The sequence below is a fragment of the Lepisma saccharinum genome, chromosome 2, assembly GCF_977018435.1.
Source record: "Lepisma saccharinum chromosome 2, izLepSacc3.1, whole genome shotgun sequence".
Lineage (NCBI taxonomy): Eukaryota > Metazoa > Arthropoda > Insecta > Zygentoma > Lepismatidae > Lepisma > Lepisma saccharinum.
In genome coordinates this window covers 3,875,815-3,887,843 of record NC_139230.1, presented here as the reverse complement: position 1 = coordinate 3,887,843, position 12,029 = coordinate 3,875,815, and the positions used below count along the sequence as shown (strand labels likewise).

General features: G+C 40.5%; 1 protein-coding gene across 1 annotated transcript in view; it reads left to right on the top strand.

The window, feature by feature from the left end:
• The first annotated feature begins 647 nt into the window (after window positions 1-647).
• Window positions 648-12,029, top strand: part of LOC145983874 (dnaJ homolog subfamily C member 21-like) — a 46,759-nt gene continuing 35,377 nt past the window's right edge. The window contains exon 1 of the mRNA XM_083116940.1: window positions 648-1,014. Coding sequence (XP_082973066.1) covers window positions 918-1,014 — 97 coding nt within the window. The 5' untranslated portion in view covers window positions 648-917. The remainder of the gene's footprint in view (window positions 1,015-12,029) is intronic.

Sequence of the window (12,029 nt, the reverse complement as noted above, 5' to 3'; positions counted from 1 at the left end):
AGATCTCTAGCTGTGTGTGTGTCAAACGCAGGTCCGGCATAGTGTTGACGGCCATATTGAATTCAACGCAAAAATTTCGAAGGAAAGGGGGTGATGTGATATATCAAATCATGCTAGAATTTCTAAACCGGAGGTCGCAACAAGGACAGTGAAGGTACAGATAAAGAAGCCCCCCCTATGAAAGAACTTACAAAGTCTAGATAATCTTCTAAATAGTTCAGACTTCTGCTTATAAACAAGATGAGCGAATGTAATGGCTATTGTTCATGTTCTGTAGATTTATCCTTAAAGTTGTGAGCTGTCTTAATTTTCACTCTTCACTGCAAAAAATTAATCAAAATAGTTTTACCTAATGTCAAGGAGGCCTGATGGCAGTGCCAGGGGCTGACGGCAGGTCCAGGGGGCCTGGCTATGGGACTGGGCATGTTTCTCACCAAAATATCGATATAGCTCAAGAAAACGTAGCTGTTAGCCGGAATATATTCATATATGTCAGTTAGTTATCTCGATATTAGATTTATTCAGATACTAATGAATGGAAAAGTATGAACTTTCTCGCATGACATCAGAAGGAAAGGTTGCTCAGGTGTTGTGCGATAAGGGAAATCCGTGTTGGCAACACTAAAAAGTTTTCTTGAGTCTGTGCTTTCTGGTGTAGGTGGATGAGCATGGAGACGATGCTGATCAGAACTTTGTAGAATTTTTAAATATTTACATCCATACGTTTTTAATTTATATCTGAACCATTAGCGTTTTGTAATTACGAGATGTAGAGTCCATTTTATGAGTGTTAACGTCCTGAAGATACATTTTTTTTACAAGCTTTGAAGATTACTTGGGCTCGCCGTTGACACATTTTGATATTATAATTTAAATATTATTTGTGTCCGTTGATAAGTTGTAACATATTTAATATAATGCGGTGTTATTATGACGTGCTTGAAGTACGAAGAGATATCGAAAGTGAAGATCTGAAGAAGATTTACAGAAAGCTGGCATTGAAATGGCATCCTGGTAAGCGGACAATTCTGTATTCTAGTAGTACAACTAGTTTGATTTATGTCAAGTGTCTTTTAATTGTCTGTATTCTACCCACGTCGCAATTTAGTGTGTTTCACCTAACAATGAAAGACAATGTATCGCAACCGCACATGTATCGTTGCCATGGTGACGACGGCAAATCGCCAAGGATTGTGATGCATAGATTATGAAAGTATGCAGTGAGTGAACAAATGGATAGCATGATACAACCTTTGGGTATTACTTCAGATGACCGGACCCCTCTCCGATTTTTTTCATATTTGACATACTTACTAATTGAGGCCTGCTAATGACGAATCTGAAGTTAAAATTTGTCGGAAACGTCTAGAAATTGCAAAATAATTGCGAACCATTGACGTGTGGTTAGGTTAGTTTCGGTTAGGTTAGGCAAACATAGTTAAAATTTGGTGTCGTGGTAGTATCAGGATCTAGAAATTGCAAAATAATTGCGAACCATTGACGCTAGCCCCACAAACCATTGACGTGTGGGTAGGTTAGGCAAACATAGTTAAAATGGTATGACTTGAGATGACAGGACCCCTCTCCGATTTTCTTCATATTTGACATACTCACTAATTGAGGCCTCCTAATCACAAAGTTAAAATTTGTCGGTCACATCTAGAAATTACGAACCATTGATTCTAGCCTCACGGACCATTGGCCCATTGGCGCTAGCCCCACGAACCATTGGCGCGTGGTTAGGTTTGTTTGGTTAGGTTAGGCAAACATAGTTAAAATTTGGTGTTGTGGTAGTATCAGTATGTGGTTGTGAAACAAAAAATTTCGCGAAAATCGACAGTTTCCATTCCGAAAACTAACGCCTTATTTTCGCTTATTTTGCAATTTCTAGACGTTTCAGACACATTTTGGTACTATTATCATATGGGTGAAACACCTACGAATCATATATTTCGGACTTCTTTACATTGCTAACGTGTTGCGGAACATTTCTTAAGGCGAAATAATGCATTTCTAACTAAGATAATGTTTATTTTCTCTATTTACGAGTACTTACTGTTACTTGTTGTTTGGAATCTGTAACACATTATGGCCGTGATAGCATACTGGTTTAGGGGGCGTTCTGAGAGTGTTTTGTCGATTTATGCAGTGGTGCAACCTTGTTCACCGGAAAATATCTACTTTCGTGCCCCTATTTGAAATTATGCTAATACGTCGCATTTACGTGTAGAACTTGTAAAATAACCTTGCGATTTACCACGTTCATGGTCCATACACAGCAATTCGGAACCATCTTTCTTTCGCAATTCATTAATGCTCTTCCTTTAAGCACAACACTCTTGCAACCTTGAATATTGACGTCAGACGAGGAATGCCTACGTGGTTAGGTTAGGCCTGTTAGGTTATGTTCCATTAGCATAAATACAAAGAAAAAATAATATTTTCGCTAAGAGACGCGTTAGCTTGTATTGCCTAACATGAAAAAGATCTTTCCTGTGACGTCAGAACACAATGTTGCTACAGTGTTGTGCGATAAGTGACACCCATTCGGGTCGGAACCATCTTTCTTTCGTAATTCGTTAATTCTCTTCCTTTACGCACAACAATCTTGCAACCTTGAATATTGACGTCAGACGAGGAATGCCTACGTGGTTAGGTTAGGTTCCATTAGCATAAATACAAAGAAAAATTGTAAAAACAGCTCTCTCCTGTGACGTCGGAACACAATGTTGCTACAATGTTGTGCGATAAGTGACACCCATTCGGGGAAAAATGGCTTGTTCCGAACTCGACAGGTGGTTCTAGTGAAAACACGGCGAGGCTGAAACACTGGCTACGGGGTTGCATCGTCTTAACACACGGAACATTGCACTCTCATGCAAAAAGCAAATGGCGGGAGCAGAAACAGCGTGTCGGACAGAGATTTTCGCAGAAAACAAAACGCATTCACATTAAAATTGATCAAATCTACATTCAGGAACATTAAAATTTCGGTAACCACCAAACGTTTCTAATTCCCTTATTTTCGTATTTTTCACATTGATACTTACATATTCTGCATTCGTAAGGATTCTTCTATTTCGCGTTTCGTTTTTTGCAGGCAAATAATCTCAATTTTCGAAATATGGAGTATTTTTATTTTCTTCGCTTTTGCTTGCGTTACACGCGATATGGCGGAGAAATCTTGACTAGCGTAGTCCATGATCAGTGGTTATGCAGTGTTGCGACCTTCTTCATAGCAAAATATCTAGGTACTAGTATGGAGAATACGTAAGTATGAATGTGGAAAATAGGGCAACGCAAAGGTTTCAATAGTGAAAAAGATAGCCCCACGAACCATTGGCGCTAGCCCCACGAACCATTGGCGCTAGCCCCACGAACCATTGGCACGTGGATAGGTTAGTAGGGCCACGCAAAGGTTTCAATAGTTAAAAATATAGCCCCACGAACCATTGGCGCGTGGATAGGTTAGTAGGGCCACGCAAAGGTTTCAATAGTTAAAAATATAGCCCCACGAACCATTGGCGCTAGCCCCACGAACCATTGGCGCTAGCCCCACAAACCACTGGCGCGTGGATAGGTTAGTAGGGCCACGCAAAGGTTTCAATAGTTAAAAATATAGCCCCACGAACCATTGGCGCGTGGATAGGTTAGTAGGGCCACGCAAAGGTTTCAATAGTTAAAAATATAGCCCCACGAACCATTGGCGCTAGCCCCACGAACCATTGGCGCTAGCCCCACAAACCACTGGCGCGTGGATAGGTTAGTAGGACCACGCAAAGGTTTCAATAGTGAAAAAGATAGCCCCACGAACCATTGGCGCTAGCCCCACGAACCATTGGCGCGTGGATAGGTTAGTAGGGCCACGCAAAGGTTTCAATAGTTAAAAATATAGCCCCACGAACCATTGGCGCTAGCCCCACGAACCATTGGCGCGTGGATAGGTTAGTAGGGCCACGCAAAGGTTTCAATAGTTAAAAATATAGCCCCACGAACCATTGGCGCTAGCCCCACAAACCACTGGCACGTGGATAGGTTAGTAGGGCCACGCAAAGGTTTCAATAGTGAAAAAGATAGCCCCATGAACCATTGGCGCTAGCCCCACAAACCATTGGCGCTAGCCCCACAAACCATTGGCGCTAGCCCCACGAACCATTGGCGTGTGGATAGGTTAGTAGGGCCACGCAAAGGTTTCAATAGTTAAAAATTGGTTTCGAAAAAAATATTCGTAGCCCCACACACCATTCTCGGATAGCCCCACGAACCATTGGCGCTAGCCCCACGAACGATTCACGGATAGCCCCACGAACCATTCACAGATAGCCCCACGAACCATTCATAAATAGCCCCACAAACCATTCACGGATAGCCCCACGAACCATTCACAGATAGCCCCACGAACCATTCACGGATAGCCCCACGAACCATACATAAATAGCCCACGAAGCATTCATAAATAGCCTTAGAGATACTGGGCGAAAGGGGGGGTGTTATAGCCCCCATCAACCTCACATTGAGCACGCCACTGATCCTGTGCACGTCATGTTGTCGCAAGTTCGTAATCAGAAATGATGAACAGTAACTCACGTTTATTTACGTTCTAGAACTGTTACACAGTTACAAAACCGCGTATTTGGAAACACTGACCGGTTGTTACGTCATGAAACGCTCTCAAATATTTGGTTCACGTAGTAGACGGACATCAAGGGAACAGCTTTCGTGCATTGGAGTGACATTAATGTCGAAAATTACATGATTTACCGGCAAAAAAATTTCAACGAGGTGAAAACAAACTTCCAAGACCTTCCTAAAGTATAAATAAACCCATTTCGGTAAGTACTTTCTCCTGTACAATTGAAGAAATACGTTTTGGGGATACGAAAATTTTACCTCAGGAACTTCCAAAACGCTCAAGAAAATGATTTCCTTAAGTACTTTCTCCTGTAAATTTGAAGGAAATTTGAAGGAATCCGTTTCACCCATACGATAATGTTACCCAAATTTTAACTTCAGATTCATGATTAGGAGGCCTCAATTAGTGAGTATGCCAAATACGAAGAATATCGGAGAGGGGTCAGGTCATCTCAAGTCGTTCCTTCTTCAAATTTACGTGAGAAATGACGGGAAAGTACTTACGGAATTGAGTTCCTGTGGACTTTTGGAAGCTGGGAATAGTGTTTTTTCCATTCGTGCAACTTATTCGACCGATAAATAATGTAATTTTCGACATTAATGTATCTCAGTTGCACGACAGCTCGTGCCACCATTACCGTCGACTACGTGAATCAAATGTTCTGTGCATTCGAGTATGTAACCCCTTTTCAGTGTAGTGACCACGTGGTAGTTTTAACAGATGACGCGTGAGCAATTTTTTTCCAATTTCATTTTCTATGTTTGCCTAACCTAACCTAATTTTCTGTTTGCCTAACCTAACCTTCCGTGAATGGTTTGTGGATCAATGTTAGCCTCAAAACAATCATTTTTCGGTTAATAAGTGTTAGTGTAGCAACCATGCTGTAGTTTTACAAGATGACATGCGAGGGTTTTTTTTTTTCAATTTAATTTTCTATGTTTGCCTAACCTAACTGAACCTAACCTAACCTTCCATGAATGGTTTGGGGATCAATTTTAGCTTGAAAACCTTTTGTGAATAGTTTGTGCGGCATTTTTCGGTTCATAAGTTTGGAAACACTGCATATCAGCTGACGATAGACAACGTAAGTCAAGATTTGCCCGCCATATAGCAACGACCAATACTTGTAATGTGAAAAATTACGCTTTTTTCAGTGGAAAAGAAACATAATCCCAAGTTGAAAAATGTTCCGCTATGCATATAAGTTAAGTACAAATGTAAATAATTCGGAACTAAACGAGTTAAATGTGTTTTCACTATATCTAACTGGTACCATGTTTCCTTCTGAAACAAAAAAAAATCATGAAAATCGACGGTTTCCATTCTGAAAACTAACGACTTATTTTTGCTTATTTTCTTTTTTTAATGCTAATACAACTGACTGTAACCAACTGAACCTAAAATAATAAGATTATGAAGGAAATGCTAGTGAACCAAACCTGGCAAGCCTAACCTAACTACAAAAGCATATTTCTAAGTATGTAAGAAATGTGGGGGGGGGGGGGGAATAAAATTCTTCATGGTGTGAACATGCATGAAATGGGGAAGCTTGTGACTGACCGTACCCCTTCCAAAATTACAACTTTCTTTTTTTCAACATGCAGATTTCGATGTGTTTAAGTACCGGAAAGTGATTTTAACATGCGGAAACCACAAATGAGTGAGATATTTACCCTCGAAATGTGACCATGACATGTCAAATTCATCGCTACTCTGACCACTTTCGCAACTTATTGGAAGAGATTTTCATCATGCACACAAGAAATCATCGGAACATATACAACAATAATGCGTAATTACTATCAGTGGCAGCCGACGGCTATTATGCTGGGTAGTGCCAACGTGATCAAGAAATCAAAAAAAAGAAAACCTCCGCAATGCTCCCCCTTGCCCCCTCCATGTGGTTGCTCCACTGGCCAAGATGTTTAACTTAATATATCCTCGGTTGGAAAACAGTGTGTGTGATAAGTAACAACACACCAATCCGATTAATCTTCACTCACTATTCTATATTTTATACACTTCAGGACACTTCCCTCAAAACACAACAATTACAGGAGGAAGGGAAAAACCAATCCTCTCATTTCTCCTCCCCCAATGCACACGTATTACAACTGGACGTCGAAAATATTCTAGACATTTGTTGTAAAAAAAAGGCAAAGGAAACTCAAAACACCATGGAATTTTTTTACTTTATAAAAAATATAAAAGTCTGGATGGCCCTTCGGACGCATCTATCTTATATCTAAATGTTCATTTAACTTTGGATAAATACTATGTTCGTTTTTTTTAAAAGTAGGCAGAAAAGTAGACAGTACCTTTCCCATGAATTACTTCCCAACGGGTCTTAGAAATCAGTCATATTTAGCAATTTATCTCTGAAGGTGGCAGCTATGTCCTTCGTGCCAAGCAAAAATGGACTTGGCTGGTGTCTTATAGCTACCCCCTTCCCCTCCCACTACCTTGATCCCCACTGAGACTTCCACAACCCTCTGCACATGTGAAAACTTGGTTAGGCCAGCCCTTGGCCAGCTCGGACCGTTGCCTTGCGAGGGTACGAAACAGCTGGCGATGCCGCGTGGAGGCTGGGGCGACCGATTGCTTGACCGATTACAAGAATCGAATCTCCTTGGATGTAAATTATAAATGTATTAATTTAACCTTTTGAGTTCCAAGTCCATTTTCACATGTAACCTGCTTGGTCCAGAGCCGATTTTGAGCAAAATGCAGAGTTTAAATTAAATGAGTGTAGATCGGAGGCTAATTGCCCCAGAGAGATGAGTGATATACCGTTGTACGCGGAATGAACCAGAGATTCAGACTATATGAAATTTATGCGAAATCGGCATATATGTGGCAGGGGGGAGGGAGCTAACTCAAAATTCCGGGAAAAAAAAGAAGGGGTCCCCTGATATGTAAGGAACACAAAAATATTTGCATTATTATCATATGACCAATGTAACATGAGTTGTACCCCCAAAAGGAATGGTCGGCATGCCACTGATTCAAGATTCAAAATGCAGCGGTACCTTGAAATGACTTTAGCTCTGTGACTATTTGCCCTGGAGATATGAACGATATACCATTGTACACAAAATGAATCACAGATTCAGATGATATATAATTTATGCACATTCGGCGTACATATGAAGGTGAAAGGGGAAATCCCTTGAAAAATACTTTTTTTTAAAAAATGGGGTTTCTCTCCCCCCCTCCCCCGAAATGAAAGGTAAGAAAAGTTCAAAATGCACATAGAAATTATCGCTGGCATGTAAGAAACAGAAAAATATTTGCATCATTGTCATATGACCAATGTAACGCGAGTTGTACCCCTGAAATGAAAGGCTTGTATGCCACTGTCTCAAGCTTCGGAATTGAGCAAAATGCAGAGTTACATTGAAATGACTATAGCTCAGACACTAAATGCCGTAGAGAAATGAAAGATATACTGTTGTACGCAGAATGAATTACAGATTCAGACGATATATAATTTATGCACATTCAGCTTACATATGGAGGGGGAAAGGGGGGAAATCCCCAGAAAAAATACTTTTTTTCTTACAAATTATCACTTTTCACACCACAAGAAAAACACGTAGATGACCAAAAAAGTCCTTGGAAGTCTGTCACTTCACTCAAAAAGTATCCTCACACTTGGGCACAAAACGACACACACCTACGCACAACGTTTACAAACGAAAAGCTAGAACGCAGTGAAAAATGAGCGCCGATTCTTGCAGCTGCTTGAAATTCTATTTTTAGACAATGCAGGGTAACCTGTGTTGCAACTTGTGGAACACTTGTGCTCAAAAACAAAAGTTTCCTTCAGCGCGCCTCGAAATTCCATTCTCACAAATCAACATATTCAACAACCAGTCTTCCCCCTCCTGCTTGCGCCCGCACGGAAAACTTTCATTTTGACATCAGATACTGATAAACAAGCTTCCTTCGAATGCAGTTACCAGGTGGGAGTGAAAAGCATTGCTTTAGAACAACAAAGCCGGTCTTCCTTTGTCGGCAAAAATTTTCCCTCAAAAAGAGAAGTCCCTTTTCCCGCCTTTTCCCCTCCATTTTCATGAAGGAAAATAAAGTGCAAGAAACATTTCTGTTAAATACATGTGTTAGGAACAATATATAAAAAAAAAATCGAAATTCTAGCCAAAAATAGAAAAGTTATAACATAAAAACTATGACCTTGAGACAACGTCTCGATCGAGGGTTATATTTGAGTATCTCGATCGAGATGCTTGGGACCCAAAAGGTTAACAATACTTTGATGAGGCATGAGTTTCTTCTGAGGGTAGTGCCATGGCACAGCGTCTCTGCCCTTCGAGCCGCTGCTGATTACTATCATCATGACCTGATTCTTCAAGATAAATGATATACGTACCTTGAAAGCATACAGTTCCCACTCCGTGGTTGCAGAGGGCTGAAATGTATCAAGTTTAATCTAGACGAATCACATACTACTCACCACAAGTGCGTGCCCTGTAGTTTCACTCATCACACGAAAGTTAAATGCCTACCTCTTATGACATCACTGCAAATGCTTCGTTCCCTACGGAAGAGTTCTCTTATTATATATGCTAATGCTACCTAACCTAACACATAGGCAATCCTCATCTGACGTGATGTCTGAACAACAAGTTGCTGCAGGGTTGTGCGATAAGAACCCCGGTGGAACATGAAGGTGTCTGTTTCTCATGCGATTAGTAAGACTCGGTCTCTGATGTCAATCACATTGTGTGTGACGTCATAAATGATAACACATAGAATTGTTCAATATTCACTTATAACGCATCTCCATGCATAAAAAACGACGACAAACATTCATATGCATGATAATCTTCACAATCCACTCAAAAATGTCCAGTTTCTCACGGGGGTACTGAGGTTCACCATCACTGAAATGTGTGCAGAAAACCATTGTCAACACATCCCTGAAAAGCTGTGTCATTGTTTGAAAAACAACATACATTTCCAAAATCTTGAAACATTTTGGTGGCAGGAAGAAAGTGCACATCTGAACAACGCACGGTAAACAACTATAATCCATGAACTGACATCGGAAACCCCTTCATACCTCACGTATAGGATAGTAGGGGCAGTTTTGTAATAGTAAATTAATGGCTGTTGGCAAGTACAGAATTATATAGAAGTATATGGAAGTGATTAATCCAGTGTCAAGGAAACACGCAATATGTAATCACTAATACTCCGCAGTATGTTTTAACAGATATAAATCAAAATCAAACCATATAACGATCAAATCTTGCCAACTATCAGGTAAATAGATTAATCACCGTAATAAGAAATAAAAAAAATTGGACTGTGGCTGTTCCCCGAGAGTTGCACTGTGGAATACGGATAACAAGCTGGTTTCCCGAGCGAGGAGGCCGATCCTCTGGTAAAAAGGACGTAAAAATACAGCTTTGGAGCCAATGAATGGATTCGATTGAATTTAAGACAGCCCAGTATCAGATCCTGATCGACAAAATCCCAAAAACACAACATGATAGGAGGTGAATTAAGGGAGATATTAAAGGTTAAAGAGCGAGAGTTGATGACAATATGTAGAGCCGGCGAGAGGGTAGCCTCTCTTCGAGGAGTCGCTGGAGATAGGTCAAGGAACTCAAATTACACGGGCAAAGATAGAAGGGTAAGATGCCATGGTTTGAGTATGATTTAACAAGGCTTAGACCGAGAGGGTATCATAACGAACATTTGAAATAGCACATAAATAGACAAGCAGGGAAGCGGAAAACACGGTTTATCTTTCACAACCTCTCGAGAACCAGCCACGTTTAAAAGTACTCACCTTTTGTATCTAACCAATCAGTGTTGTTTAGTTTGCCCGGGATTGTTTACGAACACGATGGAGTAGAGAGCAGGAAAGAGGCCACGTGGGGGCGTTCAACCCCTTACCTCCCTCGAAGATGCTGAGATCTAGAAGTCATCTCATTCATCACGCCGCCAGGAGCATCAACATCTCCAAGAGGATTACATCAAACAGATCCAGCAAGATAAGCCCCGTCGTAACTATAAACGCCCAATGAACTCTCATATTTGCGTATAAATTACTCATTGACATTGCTTATTACGGTGATTATATCGTACCAGTGATAATTTTACTATGTAAATCAGGTGGCCATGGTGGCTCAGTCGGTAACGCGTCTGACTACCATGCTAAAGGTCCCGGGTTCGATCCCCGGCTGCTTCAAATCCGGGAAGTTTTCTAACGATGGAAGCGGCCCCGGCGTCCACCCAGCGTCGAATAACATGGGTACCTGGGGGAAACCCTGGGGGGTAAAGGTGGTCAGGGGCATGATGCTGATGACATCACCCCCACTCACGACCGGATCAAGAAAGTGTGGGGCGTTACACCCACACCCCCTGTACGCCTTCATGGCGTGGTGCTATGCACAGGGGAACACTTTACCTTTTAAATCAGAGTACAACTTTCAGTCATTCAATTAGGCAAAGTACTTAACCTTCCAATTGTCTGACACTATAAATTGTCGATGTAATTATATAACGGTGATTCAAGTTAACCTCAAAAAGTAACAATATAAAGGTAAACCTATTAACATTCAATTATATCTGCGTAAAGGAGTAGTGTTTTCATCCATGCTTAAGCTCCTACCTGAACATAAGATAACTGTAAAAGGAAACGTGAATGGAAAGATAAGAAAAGATGTAATCAATTCACCCAAAACTAAATTTGTATTAATTAATGATGTCTTTTAAAATGCCGAAGTATGCGTGAGAGAGTGAATGTAGGAATGAAAGGGGCATCAATGTAAGTGTTTCATGCATGTCCTCTTATCTATCAAATTATATCATATAAAGTAAACAAACCCAGTGGTGTGTAATTTTCAACTGGAACATCTATTCTACCCTATACAATCTCTTGGGCTCCAACTAATGGCACTTATCCTGACACAAAAGGTAAATGTGGTAGTAATCATTACCTATAGTTTATTGGTTTCTTGTTTGTTTACATTGCCCATGTAATGTACCGCCAGAGCGTCGTCAGCACACTAAGGTCGACACAGTTAAAACCATGTAAATTTGCATACATAGCATGCTGAAATTGCAATAAAACAAAAGGAACTTGGGCTGATTAGAATTTAATTTGTGTAGTATTTTGCACTACTAAAAACATTTTTACTCATATTTCATATACTTATAGGAATGTCGCTGTGCTAAGCTATGATGTACACAGAACATTGTGGTTCTGTTCCCAGGTTCTTTACGTTATGTTACAACTATATGTTCATTCTGTAATGCAGTTTATCTTTATTTTATACATTTACTTTTCAAAGGTTAAGAATATTAAATGAACTTGTCATTGTGCCCTACCCCCCCCCCCCTTACATCCCTTAAATGTGCTCTT